This window comes from Hemitrygon akajei, chromosome 7 (assembly GCF_048418815.1).
Source record: "Hemitrygon akajei chromosome 7, sHemAka1.3, whole genome shotgun sequence".
In the NCBI taxonomy this organism is placed as follows: domain Eukaryota; kingdom Metazoa; phylum Chordata; class Chondrichthyes; order Myliobatiformes; family Dasyatidae; genus Hemitrygon; species Hemitrygon akajei.
The window spans coordinates 31064222-31091380 of record NC_133130.1 but is presented as its reverse complement, the minus strand read 5'-3'; the positions used below and the strand labels follow the sequence as shown (position 1 = coordinate 31091380).

At 41.6% G+C, this 27159-nt stretch overlaps 1 protein-coding gene across 2 annotated transcripts in view; it reads right to left on the bottom strand.

Annotated features, from left to right (window-relative positions):
- The window catches only part of fmn2b (formin 2b), a 464635-nt gene that overhangs the window by 333918 nt on the left and 103558 nt on the right, over positions 1 to 27159 (bottom strand). For both annotated transcript variants that reach the window (XM_073050587.1, XM_073050588.1), the window contains exons 5-6: positions 14791 to 16586; positions 5000 to 5141 (exon numbers count right to left, since the gene is read on the bottom strand). In XM_073050587.1, coding sequence (XP_072906688.1) covers positions 5000 to 5141; positions 14791 to 16586 — 1938 coding nt within the window. The remainder of the gene's footprint in view (positions 1 to 4999; positions 5142 to 14790; positions 16587 to 27159) is intronic.

The window sequence follows — 27159 nt, the reverse complement described above, 5'->3', positions numbered from 1 at the left end:
TGTAATGATTCAGAATTGATTAAAGAGTTTTGGGTGAAAGAACCCTTAGGCAAAGTGTTTATATGATTAAATTCACATTAAAATTTGAAGAGGAGCAAAGGTCACAGTATTACAGTGGAGTTGGTCAGAACTGATCAGAAAATAACACTGGCAGAGATTATGGCAGAGCCGCAATGGCTGGAATTTCTAGAAGCAAAGGTGGTGGTACAGGATATATACATCCTGAAGTATTATTCTGAAGGAAAGATGACAACTGTGGCTAACGAAAGTCAAAGCCACATGAAAGCCAAAGAGGGCATTTAATAGAGCAAATATTAGTGGGAAGTTTGGGAAGCTTTTAAAACCAACAGGAGGCAACTAAAGTAATTAAAAAGGTAAAGATGGAATACAAAAGTAAGCTAACCAATAATATTGATGAGGATGCCACATGTTTTTTCCAGATACAAAATGTAAAATAGAGGCGAGAGTGCGATTCTTGAGAGTTAGTAATGGGGAATAGGAAATGGCAGACGACCAACATAAGAATTGTGCTTCAGTCTTCACTGGAAGACACCAGTAGTTATGGTGGAAATTCCAGGTGTCAAGGGACCTGAAGTGTGTGAAGTTACCATTTTACTGGAGAGAAGATTCTTGGGAAACTGAAAGAGTCGAAGGTAGATACTGCAAGTCACCTGGACCAGATGGTGTACAACCCAGTGCTTTGAAAGAGGTAGCTGAAGAGATTGGAGGCATTTGTAATGATCTTTCAAGAATCAATCGATTTTGTAGTGGTTCTGGGAGACTGGAAATTTGTAAATGTCACCCCACTATTCAAGAAGGGAGAGAGGCAGAACTATAGGCCAGTTAGTCTGACCTCAGTGGTTGGGAAGGTGTTGGAGTCTATTATTAAGGGTGAGGTCTCGGAGTAATTGGAGGCACATGATAAGTAGGCTGTCGTCAGCATGGTTTCCTCAAGGGAAAATCTTGCCTGACAAATCTGTTGGAATTCTTGAAGAAATAATAAGCAGGACAGATGAAGGTTGATGTTGCATTCTTGCATTTTCAGAAGGCCATTGACAAGGTGCCACACAAGGCTGCATAATAAGCTACAAGCCCATGGTACTACAGGAAAGATCTTAGCAATGGCTGATTAACAGGAGGCAAAGTGAAAATAAAGGGAGCCTTTTCTGGTTGGTTGCCAGTGAATAGTGGTATTCCACAGGGATCTGTGTTCGGACAAATTCTTTTTTTATGATACATGTCAATGATTTGGATGATGGAATTGATGGCTTTGTTGCAAAGTTTGCAGGTGTTATGAAGATAGGTGGAGGGACAGGCAGTTGAGAAAGTACAGAGGCTGCAGAAGGACTTGGAAGAATGGGCAAAGAAATGACAGATGGAGTACAGTGTCATGAAGTGTATGGTCATGCACTTTGGTAGAAGAAATGAAAGGGTTGAGCATTTTCTAAATGGAAAGAAAATATAAAAAATGATGCACAAAGGGACTTGGGAGTCCTTGTGCAGGATTCCCTAAAAGTTAATTGCATGTTAAGTCTGTGGAGATGAAGGCAAATGTGATGTTAGCATTCATTTCAAGAGTTCTAGAATGAAAAGCAAGCATGTAACATCGAGACTGTATAAAGCCCCACTGAGGCCTCACTTGGCATACTGAGAGCAGTTTTGGCCCCTCATCTTAGAAAGGATGTGCTGAAACTGGAAAGGGCTCAAAGGTGGCTCATGAAAATGATTTCAGGATTGAATAGTTTGACATATGGACAGCATTTGATGGCTCTGGGCGGGAACTCACTAAAACTTAAGAATGAAGGGTGACCTTATTGAAAACTATTGTTATGTTGAAAAGCCTTGACAGAGTGGATGTGGGAGAGTCTCAGTCCAGAGAACACAGGCTCAGAATATAGGGGCGTCCTTTTAGAACCGAGATGAGGAAGAATTGCTTTAGCCAGAGAGTGGTGAATTTGTGGAATTCTTTGCCACAGGCAGCGGTGGAGGCCATGTCTTTGTGTACATTTAAGGCTGAGGTTGATAGATCCACGGTTGATAAGAAGCCATGATGAAATGGCAAGCAGACTCGATGGGCTAGAAGTCCCGTTTTTGCTCCAATATCTATGGTCCAACTAGATCGGCATTCTGCTTCAAATCAACTAATGCACAAATGTCCAAAAGTAACTTTGCTTTGTGCCTTGATGAATTTGTGGATGCATTTCTGCAATGTGACTACATTGATTTTAACATTAAGCAGAGCCCTTAATTCTGGATGTTCAATAAAAATAACAGGTAAAAAATAAACAGTGGTATGAGGAAAATTGTATGCATCACAGCATGCCTTATTCTTTTCCCTACTGTCTTATTCAAGTTAACACAACCTGAATATACAAATGTGATTTAGCCAACCTCAACAGAATTACCCAACTTCAAGTTTCTTAAGAGCTTCGGTTTTTATTTTGATATTGAGGCATATTGGTTTAACAATCCTTTAAATTCAGCTGAATTTGTTCCCTCCCAATGCAAGTTCACAGCATTTCAACTTTTCTCGGGATCAATGCGGTTAGCTATTTTCCTGTAACTAATTTAGAGTGATATTTAAGTAGATTCAAATCTTAAAGGACTAAAAACTAAAACCTAGAACCCACAAATTTTAAAAGCTACAGTTTTCTCTTTCAAAGTTCTGACAAGGTTCTGCAACCTGTCTCTCTCCAGATGCTGCCAAACTTGCTGAGTCTTACCCTCACATGATTTTATTTCACATTGTTAGCATCTTCAGCTTTAAATTTTCATCTTTTAATTTCTTACAAAGTAAAAATGTTGAACGCATGGATTACAATGGAAGCTGAAGTTATTTTATATCTTTAAAGGTTCAAACAACCCCACACTGATTATCTGCTCTGTGGAAATTAGTCCAGCAACAGAGTTAACTAAGTTGCCAGTCTGTTATCCCTCAAACAATAATCCTTTGGCTCAGCTTTCCCTCTTTCGACACTTCAGCCATGCAAATAATGCACTGAAACAGTCTTTCTCTATGTTGTACACAAAACTCTCTAAAGATGTGTACACGCACACATCTTTTGCTAATAGAGCACGAAGGAAATTAAACTGCACACAAAAGGTTGGCACCTTCTATCTCTGGCATGTTAAGTATATTTCACAATTATACACAACCACATTTCCTTTTCCAGTTTCTGAAGCAGATGGTGTTGCCAACATGGAGTTAGCAATAAGTTGTCTGCAGATTTTCGAACTGGTTTATTTGTACTGTTTTTATTTGAAGAAATTCAGTGCACATGTTGTAGTCACTAGGAAAAAAATGCACAGCATAAGATTTTTGCACACACTGGTCATTACAAATTGGAGGGAACATTGGTGTAGACTTGGTTCTAACCAGAAGTACACTGGTCAAAGTCAAAGAGCTGCATGCTGCATCAAAAATAGGCCCTTCATCCCAACTTGTTCGTGTCAATTATGCTTACCTACATTTGGCTTATACCTGTCTCAACCTATTTGTCAAATGTCTTTTAAATGTCATAATTATATCCAGCTCTACAGCTTCCTCTGGCAGCTTGTTTCATATACTCGCTACCAAATGCAGGAAAATTGTGTGCCTCAAATCCTTATCCATTTTTATCCCCCCAATTTAAACACAAGCCCTCCAATTTTGGATCTTCCTACCCTGAGGAAAAAAACTGAAACAACCACTTTACCTACACCCCATATCCTTTCCTAAATCTAAGGTCACTCCTCAGCCTCCTTCACCCCAGAGAAGAGGGCACCAGCATATCCAGTCTCTCAGACTCAAACCCAAAGTCCAGGCTAAATCTTTGTGCATCTTTTATCACTTTTCCCATTCAACAACATGCTTCCAATAACAGGAAGACCAGAACTGTACACGATACTCTATTTCAAAGTTCAAAAGTTCAAACTAAAGTTTACTATCACGGTACATACCTCACTATATACAACCCTGAGATTCATTTTGTTGTTGGCATACTCAGCAAATCTATAGAATAGTAGCTACAGCAGGATCAAGGAAAGATCAACCAGAGTGCAGGAGTCAACAAACTGTGCAAATGCAAGTATAAATAGCAATACTGAAAACACAAGATAATAAGATAAAGAGTCCTTGAAAGTGCATTGAGTTCTGGAGCTGGTAACAAATAAGCACTGAAGTACCAACTGAATGCAAGAAATATACAGCTGGCCTGCCCGTCTAAAAGATGGATTGACATTTCAGTGAAACAATCAGAACTTGCTGCTAAAATCATTATGCATACAGAATTTTACGCAATCGCAGGTTGACTGTGGTTAAGGCATACAGTGCACTGGCCTTCATCAAGCGTGGGATTGAGTTCAAGAGCCGAGAGGTAATGTTACAGCTATATAGGACCCTGGTCAGACCCCACTTGGAGTACTGTGCTCAGTTCTGGTCACCTCACTACAGGAAGGATGTGGAAACCAAAGAAAGGGTACAGAGGAGGTTTACGAGGATGTTGCCTGGATTGGGGAGCAGGCCTTATGAGAATAGGTTGAGTGAACTCAGCCTTTTCTCCTTGGAACAGCAGAGGATGAGAGGTGACCTGATAAAGGTGTACAAGATGATGAAAGGCATTGATTGTGTGGATAGTCAGAGGCTATTTCCCAGGGCTGAAATGGTTAATATGAGAGGGCGCAGTTTTAAGGTGTTTGGAAAAACATACAGAGGAGATGTCAGGGGTATTTTTTTTTTAAATTAACGCAGAGAGTGGTGAGTGCGTGGAATGGGTTGCCAGCAACGGTGGTGGAGGTGGAGGATCCGATAGGGTCTTTTAAGAGACTCCTGGATAGGTACATGGAGCTTGGAAAAAGAGGGTTATGGGTAACCTTAGGTAATTTCTAAGTAATGTTCGGCTCAGCATTGTGGGCCAAAGGGCCTGTATTGTGCTATAGGCTTTCTATGTTTCTATTTTAAGAGTGTATTTTAGATCATACAAGATTCCATCAGATTTCTTTGTAACTGGAGACAATTTACCTGTCTGGCTTTTGTTTTGCTGTATGTATCCAAAATTGGCTTTTTCCTCTCCTTGACAGCCGATTTGGAGAAGTAGTTTTCCAGTTCTTGAGCATTAATTGTAGGTTCTTCCAGTGCTGCCCAAATGGGTACTGTTGTTTCTCTACAAAGAAGAAATACATTTAATTTAAAACCTACTCAAAATGACAACTAATTTTCCTGACAGTAGTCAGTACAGTCATTAAGTTACTGCACTTGAGTTCAAATCCCATTATGAAAGCTGAGAAATTTTAAACTTGAGTAGTTAAAAAAAAATCATAATGGTGACAATACCTCTTCCAGTTTACTACTAAAGGCTATTTGGTTTACTTGTGTATTTCAAGACCAAGATTTGCCTATCTGGACAAGCCTGGTTAATAAGACACTCCAGAGCACAGCATGGTGTTAATTTTAAACTGTCCTCAGCACTGGGCAATCAGGGAGGGGCATGATACACAGGCCTACCCAGTTGCAGCTATATTTTGAGAATGAATGCGGTGGAAGAACAATTTATAAGTAAAAAATTTGGCCATGTATGAACAGATGTAATGGAGACTTTCACTATCTCGGACACGACCTAGAAATGGACCTCTTGCATATAAACGACATCAATAGTTGAGTGAAAAGCTCAAGTTGAATGGGAAGTGGTGGTTTGGGGGGGGGGTTTGGAGAGATGGAAAAGGTGGCTTCCAGCCACTGTCTACAGCTTAAGCTCCGGTAATCTTGCAGTCACATTACATAAGACCTCAACCAAATAGATCACAGATGTTGAACACAATATCCGTCACCAAAACAAAACGCCTTCCAAAACAGCAGCAGTTGGGACTTGCTTTCAGCCACAACAAAATTAAGTATTTTTCTTTTCTCTTTATAGCAACGATGTTGAGAATTAAACACGGCACCAACTTAAAAGCTTTAGACAGCAAACCTTTTGACTTTTAAATCATCGACCAAATACTCATCCTGCAAGCGCTCCCACAAATATTTCTCAAATGTTATACTTCCCATTATCCACACTTGATTATTTACATTCAAGGCCATACCACTGCATCTTCACTAACTGAAAAGGACTGCACATTAAAATTAAGAATGCCTGCAAACCAAAAAAATTAACTGCAGAGACTTGCTAAGTTTGAACTAGTTGCCAACTCTGCAGCAAGGCTTAATATAGTATGAACACATCAGTGCTTCTTTTGGGAGCTTTGAGTACTTGCACAACAATCCAGAATAAAAATAAAAGATTGATCTTTAATGGGATTTTAGAATAATGTAGCATAGGAGATGGCCATTTATCCTAAATAAGCAGACTGGACAAAGAAAACTAAGGATTGAGCAGTTTGGATCCTAGTTGGAAAGGAATAGACAGTTGACGTTTGGTCTGAGACTTCAACTGTTTAACTCCTTTCCATAGATGCTGCCCGACCTGCTGAGTTCCTCCAGTAACTTGTATGTGTTCCTCGGGATTTCTAGCATCTGCAGAATCTCTTGTTTAGACCCAAGATGTCTACCTTTGAATTTGGAAAATGAAATATGATTACATTGGGAAAAGAAATTCCAAAAGCGCTTGACAAGGTAGGCGTTTCTCCACCTGGAGGACATCTGGTATTCGGGGCCAGTTTCAGACTAAAGGAATGCATCTTTTAGGAGAGGAAAGGGAGAAATTTATTTTCTTAGAACCCCAGACCACTGGAGTTCCCCAGTACAGAGTACTATTGAAACAGTTTGCATTGGTACAAGGCCAGGACTGGCTCACATATAGCAGAAATATCTAAAATCATTGATGAAAAAAATGAAGCCAAGGCAATGGCAGAGCAGACTGTACTTCAACTCATACACTGTGTGCTCTAGTAGTAAGATGGTGGTACAATCAGACATAGCAGTCACTCCAAGTCTAACCAATGGTGTACTTGTTCATCCCTCGTGTTTTTTTTTTTACAACTACAAGACACTGCTGCAGATTAAGAACATCAAGTACTGCAAGTCTACCCCATCAGCAAGTTGCTTGACAGCAGAGAAGCCAGAGTTGGTGTGGACCACGTTGCCACCTGCTGCAGGAGGGCATTGGAATTGGTGCATGAAGTTGTGGTGCAGTCTAACAGCGAGTGACTGTCTTGGACTTCTTTCTTGTGACTGCAAAACTCAGTTGGACATTGGTAATATAGAATATTGCAAGTCTACTTCACTAGTTTGTTGGCGAGACTAACAGCAGAGGAAATGGGTAGACTCAGTTGCACAACTAGACCCTCGTGCCATGGGGTGGAGGGGGGAGGGTCACCTGCTGCAGCCACCCAGGGGAGGCAACGCCAGAGGTGAGGCACAGTGTCCGTGCTGGGTTGGGTCACTGGCCCCAGCCGTCAGTGCTTCCCTCCGGTGTTTGGTTGGTGAAAGATGAGCTCGATTGCGTTCATCTACGGCTGCACTGGGGCACGATGATTGGACTGCTGTGGGCTTGTCCTTGCCCATAACATGCTGATTGCCATCAATCTATTGAATAAGGCACTTAGGGATTTGGGCTCTTTGGTGTGACAATGTTTATTAGTAAACCATAATTACAGTACACGTGCTGTATGATTGTATTATGCATGGCTGTCAGCACTGTTTTGCATCTTAGCCCTGGAGGAAGGCTGTTTTGTTCGACTGTACTCATGGGTAGTCATTCATAGTTGATTGACAGTTAAACTTTAAATTGTTCATCCACATCCCAATGCATTGATGAAGCCATTGTGTTTATTGAATTCTTCCCTGCTCCCCTCCCCCCAAAACAGACAAACACTGGCCCCTTATATTGTACATTTGTGTTCGGTTCTCGTTTGCTCATAGAAATGTGGAAACATTAGAGAAGTTACAGAAGGAATTTACGAGGATGCTACCTGAATTATAGAATGTGTTCTCTACGGAAAGGGTGAGTGAGCTCAGGTTTTCCCTCTTTGGAACCAGAGAGAGCAAGAAGAGACTTGGTTAAGTTGCACAGGATAAGGGGCAAAGACAGAATGAATAGCCAGTGCTTTTCTCCAGGGGCAGAAAATGGTTTATACTAAACGATTCATTTTATAAGTGGAGGCAGGTTTATGGAAGATGTCAGTTGTAGTTTATTTTTTTTTAAAAGCACAGCGTGACAAGTGTCTGGAATGTACTGCTGGGGTGGTGGTTGAGGCTGATACATTAGGAGTATTTAAGGGACTCTTAGATAGGTACACAGATGAAAGAAAAATGTAGGATTCTGGGCTATACTGTGGGGAGGGTTAAATTAATCATAGAGTAGGTTAAAAGCTCAGCAAAACGCTGTGGGCCAAAGTGCCTATACTGCTTTAATGTCCTATTATTTTCCCTTTTCAAACATTTATTTTTGAAAATGCTTCTATGACAGCATTGATTTTTGTGGCTGTGCTTACCCATCACTTCAACTTGGTTGTTACAAAGAGGTTTCATGCCACAAACTATTCTGGCCTGGCCTCCATTAAAGACACTTTACAAATCTTTTAAATCAAACCTGCTCTAATAGATTCAAGCAAAATAATTCTATCTCATCTGCACCTCATTGGGCAGCCTATCGGAAGTTTTAGTGGATGGAATTTTATCTATCGAGTTAACAGGTCATCTTCTCAGCACTCTGTATCCTGTATATAGACTAATGGATAGGCAAAGCAGTGAACCATTTTTACAGATGCACCCTTCCACAAAGTACATTTCCAATGCACCAGGGGTGATTTTCTAGAATGAGTTTCCTGCAAATCTTGCATATCCCAACCTACAAAGAAATCACATCCGCCTTTTTCTCACATTAAATGACTTCAGCTCTTAAAAGTGAAGATCTCCTCTGCAAAAATCTGAACCACTAATGCTTTTCCATGCAAATGTGTTGTTTACACAACCATAGTACATCAAATGTAAAATCCAAGACTACAATTAAAGGAGAATTTGAAGAAATTAAACAATTCAATTTTTAGGTTGAACTTTCATTATAACATTTGCCACTTCTCTAACTCACATCTTAGAGCTTACAAGTTACAGCAGCAAATGATTACATGGGTGTGTGTTTTTTTTTTAAAAAGTGTAGTACAATGTTTCAAGGCACGTTAAAAGCTTTATTAAACAGCCCATTCTTACACAAAATAGTGGGGTAGATGACCAAAGATGCCTACTTTAAAGTGAATGAGACTTTTTAAAATGCAGGAAGAGGTGTGAATGGAGCAGCAAGACTTGGACTTCCCAATTTTAAGGACTGAAGACAATCTGGAACAATTATCAGGGACAGACTAGAGCACAAAATTGAGAGTGCAGGTATTCAAGAACTGAGAAATTGGAGAAACTGGGATTTACAAGTGGATTTTTAAATTAAAAGAACTTTAAAATTAAAATCATTAGTTTATACAGGGGCAATAAGTGGAAGGCATAGCGAGATTAGGAGATATCAGAATTTTGGAGACAGAAATTAGAACATGGAAGCTAGCAAAAATATTGGAGCAATCAAAACCATATAAGTCATCTGGAAGAGAATTACCACTGAGGAATATGTTCCATGTGCAGCTTGCTTTACCACTGGGATAATGCGTCATGGCCTCAGGTACTCAAGTGATTCGTGGAGATTACTACTCTAACAATTCACCAACAGCAATAACTTGCTTCTAAGCAATTTTTATCATTTTTTTTTCCACAGATGTAAAGCGATGGGTGCCTGGGTGCTGGTTGAGGCTGACACATTAGCAACACCAAGAGTCTCTTAAGATAGGCACATGGATGCAAGAGAAACGGAGGGTAATGGGCGACACGCTATGTAGGAGGGAGGGGATGATTGATGCATGTAGATTGATTGTGAAGTTAAATAATCAGCACAATAGTGTGAACCAAATGGTCTGGACAATGTTCTTAATGATTTGTATGCACTTTAGAACAGTAGTTACACAAGGTCAATGAATCATTTGGTGGCTCTATTCAATTCTCGTGCAGATAAACAGTGAAGGATTAATCTGAGATAAACATTTCAAAAATGATTAAGATAAACTTGTTTTCCCAAAACCTTCCTCCGTCAATCATCAATTTCAGATTGTTGATTGGTGCAGGTGATATTAGAGTCATCAGGACTTAAAATGATTTCATTAAGTTCAGATAACCACTGAGCAGTTCTGATGTAAAAGGTCATTAACTAAAATATTAGTCATTCCTCTTTCCACAACTTCTGACCCAATTATTTCCAGCACTTTTTTAAAAAAAAACTTGAGATTTCTGTCGTGTGCCTTGTGTTCATTCTTCATGTCTTTCTCAGTTGTGGTATGCTTATTTAACACCTCACTCCCCCCCAGTTTCCATTTTTTTCCTCCAGGAAAATTGACTGATTAACTTTCTTTCTCTTAAAAAGAATCATTTACATCAGTCACTCTTGATCACCCTCCATTAATTGCCAATGCTCACCTTTCTACAGAACTATAATTTTCCCAATTAAGGCCGTAACTCTGAAATTCTCACCATTTCTCTCATTTTAGTGTGATCTGCTAAGACATCTCAACCTTCTCCAATATGCTCCCCTCTCACTACTACTGCCAGGAAGTACACAAACCTAGAGACCTCAATTTTCAGGATCAGCTTCTTCCCCTCTGCTGTCTGACTCCTGAATGGTCCATGAAGACCATTCCTCTCTTGCACTATAAAAATGTTAATACTTACAAGTCTGTTATGCTTGCACTGTACTGCTACCACAAAACAAATTTCATGATTTAGGTCAGTAACAATAAACCCGAATGATTTCAGATTTCCACAATTTTATTCCCCCCCCCCCCCACCCTCCAATCATAATGGGAGAACTGGGCTTCAACTCCTGAAGCCTTGCTGGGGAAAAGGGGAGCTGTTTCATTGAAAATTGGTTGGAATTACAAATAACAAATTACGATACTGGAGACAAGACCAATGAGTCTCTAAACTAAATAGCTGGGGGATTCAGGTGAACAGTTTTTTTTAAAAAAGCTAATTATGAAGGATTTTAAAAGCGAAGGGATGCATTATAATTAATGACAACCAGAGTCTGCCACAGAACACAATAACAAAGAAAGGACAATTACAGGAAAAAGTGAACATAAATGCAAGATACCTAACCTACACGTACATTGTTTTGTCGATTTGTTTAGCAAGGATAACCAGGTATGATCCAACAGACTTCATGGAAACATAGCGAAGTTTTGGAATTACTTCAGAACACTCAACTGAAAACAATGCAACATAGCCAATTTCTCCATAAATCAGAAATATCTGTTTTCAATAGTTCCCCTATTGTATCACTTCCCTGTACACATGCCATAAGTCTTTCACTGAATAACCACCTGAACATTATACATTATAAACTACTACAGCTAGTCATTAATGAATACCATACCAGATTAGCTCAAAAAAATGCATGGAAAAATCTATGCAAAGCTTTTTCAGGTCAAGTGTAACCCAGGGAGCCCCTGTATCTACTAGTGCTTAAATCCAAAGAATAAAATGGACAAGCCCTAGCAGATTAGTCAATGATGTTAGTTGATCAAAGGAGAAAAGTTTGTAATGTTACCAAAGGGAACAGTGACACCGAAGATTGATAGCTTCAAAGATGGTGAGCCAAGGCCCATGTAAAAGTGGAATAAGTGCAAACTAATAATAGAGATACAAAGAAATGGAGAACATTAAAGTTTCTGAGAGCATAAAATACTAGAAAAAGTGAAGAAATATTAGGGAATAAGTAACATTCCCTCTTATTTATAGTTGCACAGACCAACCATTGCTCTCAATAGGTCCCCACCCCCTTGGCCTGAAAACTGCACCACACTTTAAATCAACAATAAAAAATTCCAGCTGTGCAGTAACAAAGGCTACGTACACAGGAGCATTTCAATTACCGTGTTGCCACACACCTCAGAGGGAACAGTAGGAGTAAGGTATTTTGTGTGTCAAACTACAAAGTTGCCAGAAACAAAGTATGATGAAGGGTCTTGGCCCAAAACATCGACTCTATATTCCTTTCCATAGATGCTGCATGACCTGCTGAGTTCCTCCAGCAATCTGCGTGTGCTACGTTGGATTTCCAACAACTGCAGAATCTGCTGTATTTAAGAGAAAGCTGTAGCTTGCACAAAGAAATTAGCACTGGCACTCCAGAAAGACTCCCCTGGAATGCAGAATAGCAAATAGAACTCTACAATACAGGAGAGAAAGTGGGTAATTACACTATTTAGATCCGTCATTAATAGGGAAATACTGGAATTTATTATTAACGAAGTGGTAATAAAGCTTTTCAAACAGTAATAGGAATTGTCTGGGATATAATAAACGATTTATCCTCACAAGTTCCACACCACCCCTAACTACCCCTAGAGGTGATCACTAGCAAATTAGCAGGCAACGAGTGGACGCGAGTACTTTAAGTTTGACGTAGTCTTAAATTAGTTACAATACTGAAAATTACTAAGGAAAATAAGATCAACAGGAACAGGGCTAATGCATTAGTTTGCATTAGGAATAGTTTAATGTTTCAAAAGGATGTCTTAATCTGCCATTTTCAAGCTGGAGGTATTGACTACTGGGGTGCTGCAAGAATTAGGGAGAATTTCCCATTTGTTCACAAGCTACTTCCAGGATTTGGCCAAATATATCAAAGTTTGCTGAGTATACAAATCTAGATGCTAACTTGGTTAGTGGGGAGGATGCAGAGAAGCTTTAAAGAGCCAATGGACAGACAGGAAATGACCAAGGATGTAGCACATGGACTCAAGGTCATCTAGTTTGCCAAGAGCCACATTTTGGAGAGAGGATGAGATTATAAAGCTCAGTAGGGACCTAGGTACCCATGTACAAAATACTTAAAGTTAACATGTAGATACAGCAGGTAATGTGGAAGGCAAATGCTAGTCTTCATTGCAAAAGGATTTGGGTACAAGAATAAAGGCATTTTACTACAATTATGAGGAAGCTTGATGGAATACTGTATACAGACCAGATCTCCCAACTGAGTATAAAAAATGCAAATACTCAGAAATACAACACTGGAGGAGCTCAGTAGGTCAAGTAGCACCTATGGTGGGAAAGAAACTGTCAACATTTCATGCTGAAACCCTTCATTAAGACCGAGCAGGGATTGAGATAAGTGGTGAGATTGCATTGACAAAAATATAGACCGGGCTTTCTTTCTAGTATTTAACATACGAAACTCTTAAATGGCTTTAATATGGGTAATACCGGGATGATTCTGGCTGCAGTGTCTAGAAACAGGGTTATTTTGTTAACAGAGTCATTCATTCATGAGGGCAGTGGGGAGAAGCACCAGAATTCTCTCAAGGGGGAGGATGGATTTTCAAGGCTCACTCAGTATATTCTAGGTATGGTTGGAAAGATTTTTGGATGCAAAAGGGAAACCAAGGGATTATGGAGTTAATGATTGAACAGCAGGCAGTGGGAGATGGTCATGCCGCTTCTAGCTGACCAGATCCTGCTTTCATTTCTTGTTCTTCTGTTTAGAATACCAACTTTGAAAAAAAAACAGCTAGACCTGCTCCATACATACTGATACATCTCCAATAGTGTTGTGACACAAAAGGAAGCTTCAGATTACAGAACAAATTCTTAACTATTTGACAACGCCGAACAACATTCTGTGAAAATAGATTCATGATCACCGGTTAATTTGTAGGGAAAGTGGTTTGCTCAAAGTTCTTCCCTCTCCCCCCCCCCCCCCCCCCCCAATAAAGAGCTTCCATACTTTCATCTGATCACCGTTTTCCTCTTTGCAGGTTGTACCAACTCTAAGTAACTTCACATTTCCAGCAAAGCCAAATTCTGCATCTCAGTTCCAAAATGCTGCTTCATCTATCTGCTGTTGTCACTGATCCTACACCATTTACTCTCCTCCAGACAGATCAAGGGCAACTAACCAACATTTATCGCTTGAACTGCACCAACTGCATGTGTAGCACCTTGGCAATTTTAGTCTCCATCCTATGGCAGACATTCTTGTAGTTCTCTCCACAGGAAAACATTCCTTTTCCCATCCTGATCAGCGTTGATCAGGATTGTACATCACAGCTACATACCGAGCACTAATCTATTTACTATCTTGTTCTCTTTTACTGCTTAGCTGAATTCTTAACTGTGGACAATGACTAGAATGTTAACCATGTCCCTCTTACCACAGATGCTGCCTGAACCACAGTCCATTTCCAACATTTTAAAGTAATATGAGCATCTGCAGTTGTATTGAGTACTGAACCCCCTAAATGTGTACAAATCTTTGAAATTTGGTTGTCATGTCACATAAAGCTAAACCTTAAACATTGGAAAGTCCACATATGGTGGAAATCCAAAGCAATACACATAATTCTGGAGGAACTCAACAGGTCAGTCAGCATCTATGGAAATAAATATACAGTTGACGTTTCGGACCAAAACCCTTACTCTGGTCCTGAGGAAGGATCTCAGCCCAAAATGTTGACTACCTATCAACTTCCATAGATAACTGTGTAGGGGAGAACAAACCAGCAGTAATAAGGGGAGGGATTTGGGATTAACTAACCAATAGTGCATCACTTTCAGTTTAATAAAATTTACTGATGAGTTTGCTCATCTAGAGTTTAAGGTTTTCAAGTGGATATAAAGAGTAGACGATCTCCAAAAACCCATATTGATCTAGAACATACCTTGGTTGAACCCAAATCAAAGGTTAGACCTAGAGGTTCCAGAATATTTATCAAATATCTATAAAACAAGATCACAATACAGCTGCACACTGAACTCTAGGCAATTCACTACCTTATTACCTTTTACTGCTTAGCTGGATTCTTGACCAATAGAGAGGCTTCATTGGACGAGATGGATCAATGGCAACTTTCCTTGGCAATTTGTCCTTCATTCCAATTGCAAGAAATCCCGACGGAAGGGGTGGTGGAAGAAAACCCAAGCCTGGAGGAGGAAGTGGTGGACACTGCCCCATCTGCATTGGAGGAGCAACTCCAGAACCAGCAAGAGGTGGGAATGCACAGCCTGGCAGAGGAGGAGGGGGCGGAGGGGGAACGGCACAGCCTGGCAGAGGAGGAGGAGGAGGAGGAGGGGGCGGAACGGCACAGCCTGGCAGAGGAGGAGGAGGAGGGGGAACGGCACAGCCTGGCAGAGGAGGAGGAGGAGGGGGAACGGCACAGCCTGGCAGAGGAGGAGGAGGAGGGGGAACGGCACAGCCTGGCAGAGGAGGAGGAGGAGGAGGGGGCGGAGGGGGAACGGCACAGCCTGGCAGAGGAGGAGGAGGAGGGGGAACGGCACAGCCTGGCGGAGGAGGAGGAGGAGGGGGCGGAGGGGGAACGGCACAGCCTGGCAGAGGAGGAGGAGGAGGGGGAACGGCACAGCCTGGCAGAGGAGGAGGAGGAGGAGGGGGCGGAGGGGGAACGGCACAGCCTGGCAGAGGAGGAGGAGGAGGGGGAACGGCACAGCCTGGCAGAGGAGGAAGAGGAGGGGGCGGAGGGGGAACGGCACAGCCTGGCAGAGGAGGGGGGGGCACGGCACTGTCTGGCAGAGAAGGAGGGGGCGGAGGGGGAACGGCACAGCCTGGCAGAGGAGGAGGAGGGGGCGGAGGGGGAACGGCACTGTCTGGCAGAGGAGGAGGAGGGGGTGGAGGGGGAACGGCAGTGCCGAGCAGAGGAGGAGGGGGCGGAATGGCACAGCCGGGCAGAGGAGGAGGGGATGGGGGAAGCCCAGAGCCAGGCAGTGGGGGAGCAGGTGGAATGGAAGAGCAGGGTAACGGGTGAGCAGGAGAAACAGAGCTGGATAAAGGGCGAGGAGGGGGGACAGCAGAGCCAGGCAGAGGGGGAGGCGAAGGGGGTGGGTACCCACAGCCAAGCGGCAGCTGAAGTGGAGGGACATGCTCAGGATCAACAGGAGGAAGCGGCGGTGGTGGAGGAGGAAGAAATGGGGCTGAAATACCCGATGGGTCAGAGACAGGTGGAGAAATTGGCGACGGCAAAATATCGCTACTGGGTAAAACAGGCGAATGTAGAATTCCCACCGCAGGCAGAGGAGTTGATTGGCAGCTTGCCAGCGGAGACGGTGTACACTGAATGGATACAACTTGCGGGAGGTCCTGTAAACTTTGACCCGCTGGAGTAGGAGAACCTTGGTCAGGCTGAGAAGCCAGCACTTGCGAAGCAACACATGAATCTCCCAGAGTGCGTGATTGTGCTACGGTTACATTTACCGAATGATCCTGAGACGGGGAAACCATACAGCTGGAAGTTGGAGGCCGTGAAGAATGGCTGTTGAATAAAGGCACTTGAATAGAAGCATGTTCTTGAGTAGGCGAAGTCTGTGCAGATTTAGCTTCTACACAAAATCTCTGTGTATGTGTTAGAAGAGGAGTCTGCCAGTCAGTTTGAACATCAGGAGTGTTCGAAGCTACATCCTCGCTGCCAGGTTCCTGGTACTTTACAGTGCTCTCCTGGTCAAGCAGGGCTGACTGCTTCTCCAGCTCAGCAATTTTGGTTCTTAATTGCTCAATAGTCTGCTCGAGTTTCTGGATAACAGCAACCTGTGGTTCCTTCACTTCTGCCGTTTTCTCTTCATTATCTTTCTGCAAAGAAGATTGCATCACCAGCATTAAACCTGATCAACAACCGTATCCTTCCTAGTTTAGAAGTTATGAGTTGGAGGGTTTGTTTAGAGATACAGTACACTAACAGGCACTTTTGGCCCAACAAGCCCTTGCCACCCAATTACACCCATGTGACCAATTAACCAACTAAACCATAAGTCTTTGAAAAGTGAGGAAACCGGAGGACCCAGAGGAAATCTAGGAGGTCACAGGGAGAATGTGCAAACTCCTTACTGACAGCTGTAGGAATTGAACCCCAGACACTGCTGCTGTAATAGTATTACACTGAAATGCTGCCGTATGCTGTCAAGTTGGTTCTGTAGTTCAAAGACTGCAGCTAACCTACATGCACATCTTTGAAACAACCCATGTCCTTGTATAGCTAGCAGAAGCTTCAAAATTCCCATTGAACTTGCTCCTAATACCACTTTGCATCTATAACCATCTTCCACCCTTCATTTTGTTTGTAATATGCTTCCTAATTGCATTTCCAATTTTTGTTATACCCTGGAACTCACCAACAGCTTTCCTCAATCTACTCTTCCATGTGAAGGAAGAAATTGGAAACAGTGGCAGACTATGTAGCACTTGCTTCACCATTTAACAATGGCTGACCTTGTGTTTTGTCCACTTACCTGTCAGATAATTAAATCCCCCAAATTTTTTTTTCCAAATAACACATTTTGATTATTGAACCTTAGGGTCCATTGTGTTATACAGAGAAACAGGCCTTTCAACTCAGAAGCAATGACCAATAAACAACCATTTACAGTTATCTCATGGTAATTCCCCCAGCATGTCTTAATGCTGATCCTCACACCAAGATTCATGCATAGTCGCCTACTGATTTACCAATCCACATATTCTGGGAAAAGGAAATGTGAAGGACCGTGAGGAAACCCTTACCACATTTCTTCTTAGAGCTTGTATGGCCACATCATTAAAGTTATCGGTGCACAGGAAAATTTGTGAAAATCCAAAACAATGCCGAATGTGAGGCATACAGGAATGAATCCCGTTCAATGTGCTTTATCATAATATTATAACTGAACGTGCTGTGTTCAAGTACTGCATGTTGCACCTTGGACCCAGAGGAATAATGTTTTGTTTATATGTACACATGTACATATAATTATAATACAATTATGATGCGTATAGATAGAATGAATGCAAGCAGGCTTTTACCACTGAGGCTAGAGGAGAAAAAACCTAGAGGTTATGGGTTAAGGGTGAAGGGTGAAAAGTTTAAAGGGAACATTAGTGGGGGCTTCTTCACGCAGAGAGTGGTGGGAGTGTGGAATGAGCTGCCAGATGAAGTGGTGAATGCGGGCTCACTTTTGACATTTAAGAAAAATTTGGACAGGTACATGGATGAGAGGTGTATGGAGGGATATGGCCCAGGTGCAGATCAGTGGGATGAGGCAGAAAAATGGTTCAGCACAGCCAAGAAGGGCCAAAAGGCCTGTTTCTGTGCTGTAATATTCTATGGTTCTATGGGTATGGCTGAATGACAACTGAATTTACAGTTTTGCAAGGTTTTGTTCAGCATTCCTTTCAGATCAAGGGAGACTTGGTTCAGTTCAGATGTGGTACACTGAGGTAGCTAATGAACCAGCAACTCTTCTATAGATGGTGGAAAAGGCTGTTGGCGTGGGCAGTCTGAGGTTGTGTGGTTTTATTACCATTGCCTACTCAGGGTATCTGCATTCTCCTGATGCATAGCTAGAGTTCTCAGTAACATCCCAAAAACTCCTTGCCCACTTTAGGCATTCATGGTTCCAAATTGATGGGATTATTGCATCACAAGGAAGACACGAACACCTCCTTAAAGCAGCTTTTCAGCTCACTTGACAATCTCGTCCTATCTGAAAGCTCAGAACAGTTTGTTTTAGGAGAACAGCATCTGGCATGCAAACATGCCATCATGGTCTGCAGACAGTAACAAGGATTTCAGTGTTATGGGTAGTGACCAGGGACAAAATGTTGATATTAATTTGCTTATCCCTTCTAGTTCATTAACGATTTTGTAAAGAGAACTTTAGTGGCATTTTCCTTCCATATCTTTAATGTGCTTGCCATTGGCAGCCCATGTCCAGGCATACAGGATACAGGGGTGGAAAGGAAAAGCAATAATGCTGACCACTAGACTGAATTGAGCCAGATCAAAGATCATACCTTCTGATTTCCTCAACAGACGAGTAGCAATGCAGGAACAGGGCAATTCAATCAGCCACCTCCAAGCCTATACTGCTCCCAAAATCTTCAAGATAAACCCCTCAGGCAGACCATTTCTCAACAATAGAAACACTGAAATAGTTATTAGACTACCAGTATGCTGAATACTAGTCTGCTGAAACTAATTTCAAGATCTGGAAGGATTGTGTAACAAATGACTTGCGGTGTTCCAAAATATATAACCTCAAGTGCCACGCAGTAATGCCAAAATGACCCACAAGATAGAATAGACTTTCAAGAGCATCTTGCTTCCTATGAACAAATGGGTATTTAAAATTCATTAGTATCACCAACAGCTGAGATCCAAGCTTGAATTCCCTTTAAGGCGGTGAAGGGCGTTCACTTAAAACCAGAAAGGCATGGATGTTGTGCCCATCTACTACACGCTGGAATGTGATGGATGATCCTGAAAGGGAGTGGAGTCGAGCCCTAGACTGTGGGAGACAGTAGACACACTACACACTGCAACAGGCACCCATTCGTCATCCCGGGAGCATTCACCAACTCAGTAATTTGTCAAGCAACCCAGAGGGAGCATGGAAGAATGATCCGTTTTCGGGGCTATTGATCTGGAATCAAATTTGAAACCCACTGAGGCAGCTTTAAATTGAACATGTCTGGAAGTTTCTCTTTTTTTTTTAAAAAAATAGTTTCAATATGGTGATTTGGAATCCAAAATTTCATGATTCCTTCACTGTCATCTTTCAGAGCAGATAACCAGTCTTCTGTACCCAGTTTGGCCCAAATGTGAGCCCACATTTAAAATGATACCTATATCGGCTTTCTCTGTTCAGGGGCAAGAATGGATGGACACTAAGTGTCAATTTTGCCCACACTAAACAAAAATAGAAATTGCCACGGATTGTAATACCTGGTGATATACATTATTTGAGACATTACAGGAATTTGCATTTGTGGAATCAGCTGCTAAGTACATGAAATAAAGATATGCAAAGATAGCAATAATGCACATTGGATTGGCATTGTTTCAGCTTTCCCATCCCTCTGAAAACATCGGACTCTGGTGTACAACTTCAGAACAGTGCAACGTAGTGCAAGCAATTCAGCCCACGATGTTCTGCCAACTTTTTAAACCTATCCTAATAACAATTTAATCCTTCCTTCACATAGCCGTCCATTTTTCCTTCATTTGTGTGCACGAGTCACTTAAATGCCCCTAAATCACCAACCTAGGAGAGAGTTCCATGCTCCGTTTGAAAACCTAATGACATTCCCCAATACTTTGCTCCAATCACCAAGTATATCTCTCATGTTAGCCAATGCTACTCTGGGGAAAGGAACTGGCCGTCCACTCTGCATCTCATCTTGTACACTAATCAAGTCTCTTTTTGAAATGGAAGGAAAAGCCCTAGCTTGCTCTACCCATTTTCATAAAATATGCTCTCTAATCCAGGCCACATCCTGGTAAATCTCCTCTGCACCCTCTCTAATGCTTCTGCATCCCTCCCATAATAAGGCAACCAAAACTCAAGACAATTCTCCTAGTCTAACTGGGGATTTAGAGCATTTCACAGCATTTTAACTCAAACCCCTAATGAATGCCCACCATTCACCTACACAACCACCCTACCAACATGCTCAACTTTAAGAGATCTGTGGATGTGCACCACAAGATCCTCCTCTTTCTCCACACTATTAAGAATCCTACATCAATTTTCTACTCTGCACACTTCCCTCAATTGAAATCCTTATGCCACTTCTCTGCCCAGACCTTCATCCTATTGTAACCTCAGACAACCTTCTACACCAGGGGTCCCCAACATGGGTCCACAGAAACCAGGGTCCTAGATCTTTACAGGTTGAAATTCACCCAACACCAGGATATTTCATTTTTACCAAATTCCTTGCAAAATTGGAATACTGTTTGTCAAATGAAACATTTTCTTCACTGCAACCCTTTTCCATCATCCTTCATATTCCCAGACCTTTAATCATCATTCAGAGTCACCTCTATTCCAGTCACTACACCCTGACTACAGAGAGGTTTCTTTATCCATTGGATCTCAACAATTTGTATCAAAGATCACATGCAGCAGAAAACCATTTGTATCAAAAGCCAGTATGTAGCAGAAGGGTCTTTTGGCCCACCATATCAATGCTCTCCTCTGCCTACTTACATGAATGCCATTTCCCCACATTTCAACTCTACTTTAAATCTTTAAGGATACAACTACAATGATTGTATTTGATTCCACCACCACCCTCTCACTATATCTGACACTTCACTCAGTGCAGTTCTTCCCTCCTTTAGTGTGGCAAATAGATATAAAAGTTTATTTCTCCCAGGGTATCCAAGAGCGTTTTTTAAAAACTCACCACCAAGTCCCATCCAAATGATTAGCATCACATATGGACAATGTAAAGAACTAATCAATCACTGCATTGTCTGTGGCCAATCAAATGTCAGGCAGTAATCCAAGGTGTTATATAACACTTTCATTCATGAAATGTCAGAGCAGAAACAATTGCTTTTAGCTTACTTTTTGCACTGCAAATATTCCATGTACTTAGCATACCAAGTAGCCCTATTGAGTTACGGAGCAAGGGGGAAAAGTCAAGAGTCTAGACTCTTGGGTGAAAGATTTGGCTCCTCTTCGAGAAACCAAGATTCCCCTAACGTATTAAGCCATAATGATTAAGCATCACAATCTTCAAAGAGAATATGGAATGAATGTAGTGGCGCAGGTTCAGTGTTAAGACCCCCGGTGTATTGTTTCAAATGCAATAAAATCTGTCTTCACTTTGGCTGGCAGATGTATGCATTATTTTATCATTGTGCCGTGATTCAGTTTCCTTCTTACACTAGAAGACCATTTCAAACAAAAAGGAAAAGGTTATCCTTTTATGAGAAAGTGAACTTATCAAGAGAAAAGCAGACTAGTCCTCAAATTGACTTTAAACCAGAATTGGACATTCATCCGGAAACCGGTTTTAGATTATTTTCTGCAATGTAGTGCCACAACCACCGAGTTTATTGCATCTTCTCATTGCTTGCAAATGCAACAAACTAATGCATTGCTTTAGACGAAGCTTTTACTACCTGGTCTCAGTTTTTAAATACAAGGTACAAAAAACTGTTTACTCAAGAAAACAAGCTTTCATTTTGGGTGGTGGTGGGAATCCATGGGGTTAATCGAAAATATGAACTCATGGCAATAGCTCATATGGGGAGCCAGTCCAGGAAATTTATTTTCAGGAGCCCAAGCACATTGTTGAGTAAGATTCGTTTTAGTTGTTAAAACATACAACGTAATAGTCTCAGACTCTGTTTACAATTTTCCTTAGCCTTTTGTTGCCGTTCATTTCAAGAATCAACAAGCACTCAGTAACAGGAATCTTTTGGATATCAGCCAATGGCAAGATTTTGTGAAATTAAATTGATATGACTGTGGAGAGATCCAAATGCCATTCATTTGGAGACATTTATAGCAGTAAACAGCTCTCTTACACAAGTGCAAGATGATATCCATTTAAATGCATGTATGTAACTTCAATGACTGTCAGGAAAACAAATTAGTTTTCCCAAGTTGTCTTGGCCCTGGAACAAAAGTCTGCCCCCAAAGAAAAACAAGCAGTGATTTGTCTGCCTTACTCTGGCTCCCTCTTTTGGCATTTAATGTCAATCAGTTCAATTCTGAACCACAACTGAACCTTTCATGCCATTTCAAATGCCTTATATATCTTGAAGTTTATAACCAAGTCCCTTAGTAAAAGGATCAAATATATGGCCTTTGAGACTAATATCACTTTGTGGTAAAGAAAATCTGAATAATGAATGGCACCAAATATACAGCTTGTTCTCGGTTGGCTAATTTTTCAAATGGGAGTTTAAAAAAAGAGAGGCCCAAAATGTCTGAAGAGTCAGCAGTTCATTTCTTTTAGCTCCATATCAGCATAGAAATTCACATATGGATGAACTCATGAGCTTTAAACTCAAGTGGTTAAAAATGTGTTAATGATCAGAACTTTAAAAAGATAAAATTATCTTTTCCTAATTGTTTGCGGATGTCAATATTATTCGTTGACAGCCAGTTCAGTCTGTAGCAACACAAAAGGCACTCAGCAGAACAGGTAGCATCTATGACAGAAATGTACAGTTGACATTTTGGTTATGACCCTTCATCTGGACCAAGTCCAACATCTGCAGTCTCTTATTTCTTTAGTTTAGTCTGTGGGTCTATCAGCTGCTGAAACATTTCTGTAGGACCAATAATTAGCAATTTCCTGAGCTGCTCTACTTAGTGTCTCCAAAACTTCAAGACATCTCCCCTCCCCCCCAAGGTTTATGCCAAAGCTTTGCTCAGAAACACTTACACATTTTGGGGAAACTTAGCAGGTCAGGTGGGGAAACTTAGCAGGTCAGGTGGCATCTATGAAGAAGAAATTCTATGGAGTCACTTTAGGTGAGACTAAAGTCAGGATTGGAAAGGAAAGGGGAAAAAAGCCAGAATAAGGAGGAAGAGGGAAGTGAAAGAGTACAAGCTAGGAGGTGATACGAGAAGCCAGGTGGGCACGTAGGAGAGGGAGAATCATTGAGGGGCATGGACATGATAGGTGGAAAAGGTAAGGGTTGAAGGAGGAAATCTGATAGAAGAGGAGCACATCATAAAGGGAAGGATAAAAGGCATCAGAGTGGCAAAGGGGAAAAAAGAAAAAGGGAGCCAGATTGGGGACTGGAAAGGAGAGAAAGGAGGAAGAAATAACCAGATGGAAAAAAACTATGTTTACCCATCAAGTTGATGGCTACTCAAGCAGAAGGTGTTGCTCCTCCAACCCGAGATTGCAGGGGCAGCCATGGACCGACATGTCAGAAGGGGAAATGGAAGTGCAACTAAAATGATTGGCCCATCACAGAACCCGTCCATTGTGGATGACGTGAAGGCACTTGCCAAAGCTGCCCTGCCAACCTACAATGGGTCTAACCAATGTAGAGGCAGCCACTTCAGATGACGAAATACTGTAAGATGCATCTCAGTATTACATGAGATCTCTATGATCAGTATCACATTGACAGAATATTGTGACAAGTTGGAGTTCTGTTGGAATTCTTTGAAGAAATAACAAGCAGGATAGACAAAGGAGAATCAATTGACATGATTACTTGGATTTTCTGAAGGCTTTGACAAGGTTTCATGCATGAGGACTGTTTAACAAGCTATGAACCCATATCACTGCAGGAAAGATTGCATGGATAAGCAGTGGCCGATTGGCAGGAGGCAAAGAATGGGAATAAAGGGAGCCTTTTCTGGTTGGCTGTCGATGACTAGTGGTATTCCACAGGGGTCTGTTTCAGGATCGATTGTTTTTACATTATATGTCAATGATTTAGATGATGGAATTGATGGCTTTATTGAAAAGTTTGCAGACAATATGAAGATAGGTGGAAGGGCAGGTAGTTTTGAAGTAGAGGGGCTACCGAAGGACTTTGACAGATTAGGAGAATGGGCAAAGAAACTGCAGATAAAATACAGTGCCAGGAGTGTATGGTCATGCACTTTGGTAGAAATAAAAGGGTTAACTATTTTCTAAATGGAGAGGAAAATGCAAAAAACTGAGGTTCAAAGGAACTTGGGAATCATTGTACAGGATTCCCTAAAGGTTTATTTTGCAGTTTGAGTCTGCTGTGAGGAAGGCAAAAGCAGTGTTAGCATTCACTTCAGGACTAGAATATAAACTAGAATATCTCTGAATGTGAGAACAAAAGAGATGTTTGTTGACTTCAGGAGGGTACGGAGCAACCACTCCCCAATGAACATGATGGCTCCTTGGCAGAGATCGTTAAGAGCACCAAATTTCTTGGTGTTCACCTGCAGAGAATCTACCTGGTCCCTCAACACCAGCTCCATAGCAAAGAAAGCCTAGCAGCATCTCTACTTTCTGCGAAGGCTGAGGAAATTCCATCTCCCACCCCCCCACCCCCATCGCATTCTACAGGGGTTGTATTGAGAACATCCTGAGCAGCTGCATCACTGCCTGGTTCGGAAATTTGCACTATCTCGGATCGCAAGACCCTGAAGCCGGATAGTGAGGTGAGTTGAGAAGATCATCGGGGTCTCTCTTCCCGCCATCACAGACATTTACACTACACGCTGCATCCGCACAGGAAAAAGCATTATGAAAGACCCCATGCACCCCTCATACAATCTCTTCTCCCTCCTGCTGTCTGGGAAAAGGCTCCGAAGCATTCGGGCTCTCATGACCAGACTGTGTAATAGTTTCTTCCCCCGAGCTATCAGACTCCTCAATACCCATAACCTGGACTGACACCTTGCCCTATTGTCCTGTTTATTATTTATTGTAATGCCTGCACTGTTTTTGTGCACTTTATGCAGTCCTGTGTAGGTCTGTAGTCTAGTGTAGCTTTCTCTGTGTTGTTTTTTTTAAAAAACATAGTTCAGTCTAGTTTTTGTACTAGGTCATGTAACACCATGGTCCTGAAAAACATTCTCATTTTTACTATGTACTCTACCAGCAGTTATGGTCGAAATGACAATAAAAGTGACTTGACAAGAGTGCAATGTTGAGAATTTATAAAGCATTGGTTTCACCTCATTCGGAGTATGGTGAGCAGTTTTGGGCCCCTCATTCTTAGAAAGGATGTGCTGAAACTGGAAAGAGTTCAAAGGATGTTTACAAAAAATGATTCCAGATTGAATGGCTTGTCATATTGAAGAGCAAATAACAAGCAGGATAGACAAAGGAGTATTGCTTGAAGTTGTGTACCTGGATTTCAGAAATCCTTTGACAAGGTGCCAAACACGAGGCTGCTGAACAAACCATACAAGACCATGGTACTACAGGAAAGATTCTAGCAGGATAAAGTTGTGGCTGACTGGCAGAAGGCAAACAGGGGGAAGTAAAGGGAGACTTTTCTGACCGGCTTCTGGTGGCTGCAGATGTCTGTGTTGGGACAGATTCTTATATGTCAATGATTTGGATGATCGAAATGACTGTTGCAAATTTTGCAGATGATATGTAGATAAGATGAGTGACGGGTAGTTTTGAAGCAGAGAAGCTACAAAAGAGATTAGGAGAATGGGTAAAGAAATGGCAGATGGAATAGTGTTGGGAGAAGAAATGATAGGGTTGACTATTTTCTAAATGGAAAGAAAATACAAAAAAACTGAGGCGCAAAAGACTTGAGTCCTTGTGCAGGATTTCCGAAATGTTAATTTGCAGGTCGAGTTTGTGGTGAGGAACGCAAATGCAAAGTTAACATTTCAAGAAAACGAGAACATAAAAGGATATATTTTACCATTGACAGAACAGCTTCACAAATTTTTCCTTTCACATATTTATCCAATTTCCTTTTAAACCATGTGGCAATCTCCAACCTTGCGAATCAGTTAAATTCAAACCTGCTAATTACTGACATCTGCAGGAGTCTTCCTCTCTCATAACACCCTTAATGAATTTAACTACTTACATTTAATCACATGGAGTTTTGCAAGCCAGGCAGCATCAATGGAGAGAAGTGGTCAGTTGATTTTGGTTTTGAAAGGCAAAGGAGATGTAAGCAGTCTAAAGAGGTAGAGGGAAGGGGTGGAGCAAAAGCTGGTAAACGGTAGGGTGGATCCATGTAGTATTGGAGTATAAAAGTTGCATTGTTTGCTGTGTAACCAAAACTACGTAGTCAGCTTTGAGTTTGCTATTTGCTATGCATGTATCCAATTTAAGAGATTGAAATCTTAAGAATGTAGAAGATAATGGTGTGTTAATGAGAGGCTAGCTATGAGATGTAGATTATAATGGGGTGTTAATGAGAGGTAGCCAAGAGATGTAGATTAGAACATGATTAAGTTAATGGGTAGAAACAATAGTGGCGGATGTACTTGTGATACACAACTGTAGACCGATTGGATATGCTAATGCAACTAAACCAGGAGATTGCTGTAAAAAATACTATGTACAAGGATTGGTGGGCAATCAGCGACTAGCTCAATGACTGTCTCAGCTTTGATTTGCAAATTAAAGTTTAACCCTTCTTGAAGAATCTTCTGCGTCTCCTGGTTGTTTGTGGGGCACGAGAAACCACGACAAAATTGGTGACCGTGACAGGACCGGAAAGAGACCCGCGGAAAGGAAATGGCAGATTGGGGATGCTTCCCAGTCCTCTAGGGACCCCCACAAGGCTAACAGAATTAAGGGTGCACCCAAACAAAAAGTAAGCGCGTTTTGCGACAATTTGGACTAAGAATTCTGTTGGTTTTGGGGAGGTCTTGGAGTCTCAAAAGTGTGGAACCACTGCCGAAGGGTCTCTCCGGTCCAAAGAATCTGGCAGAATTGGGGGTTAACA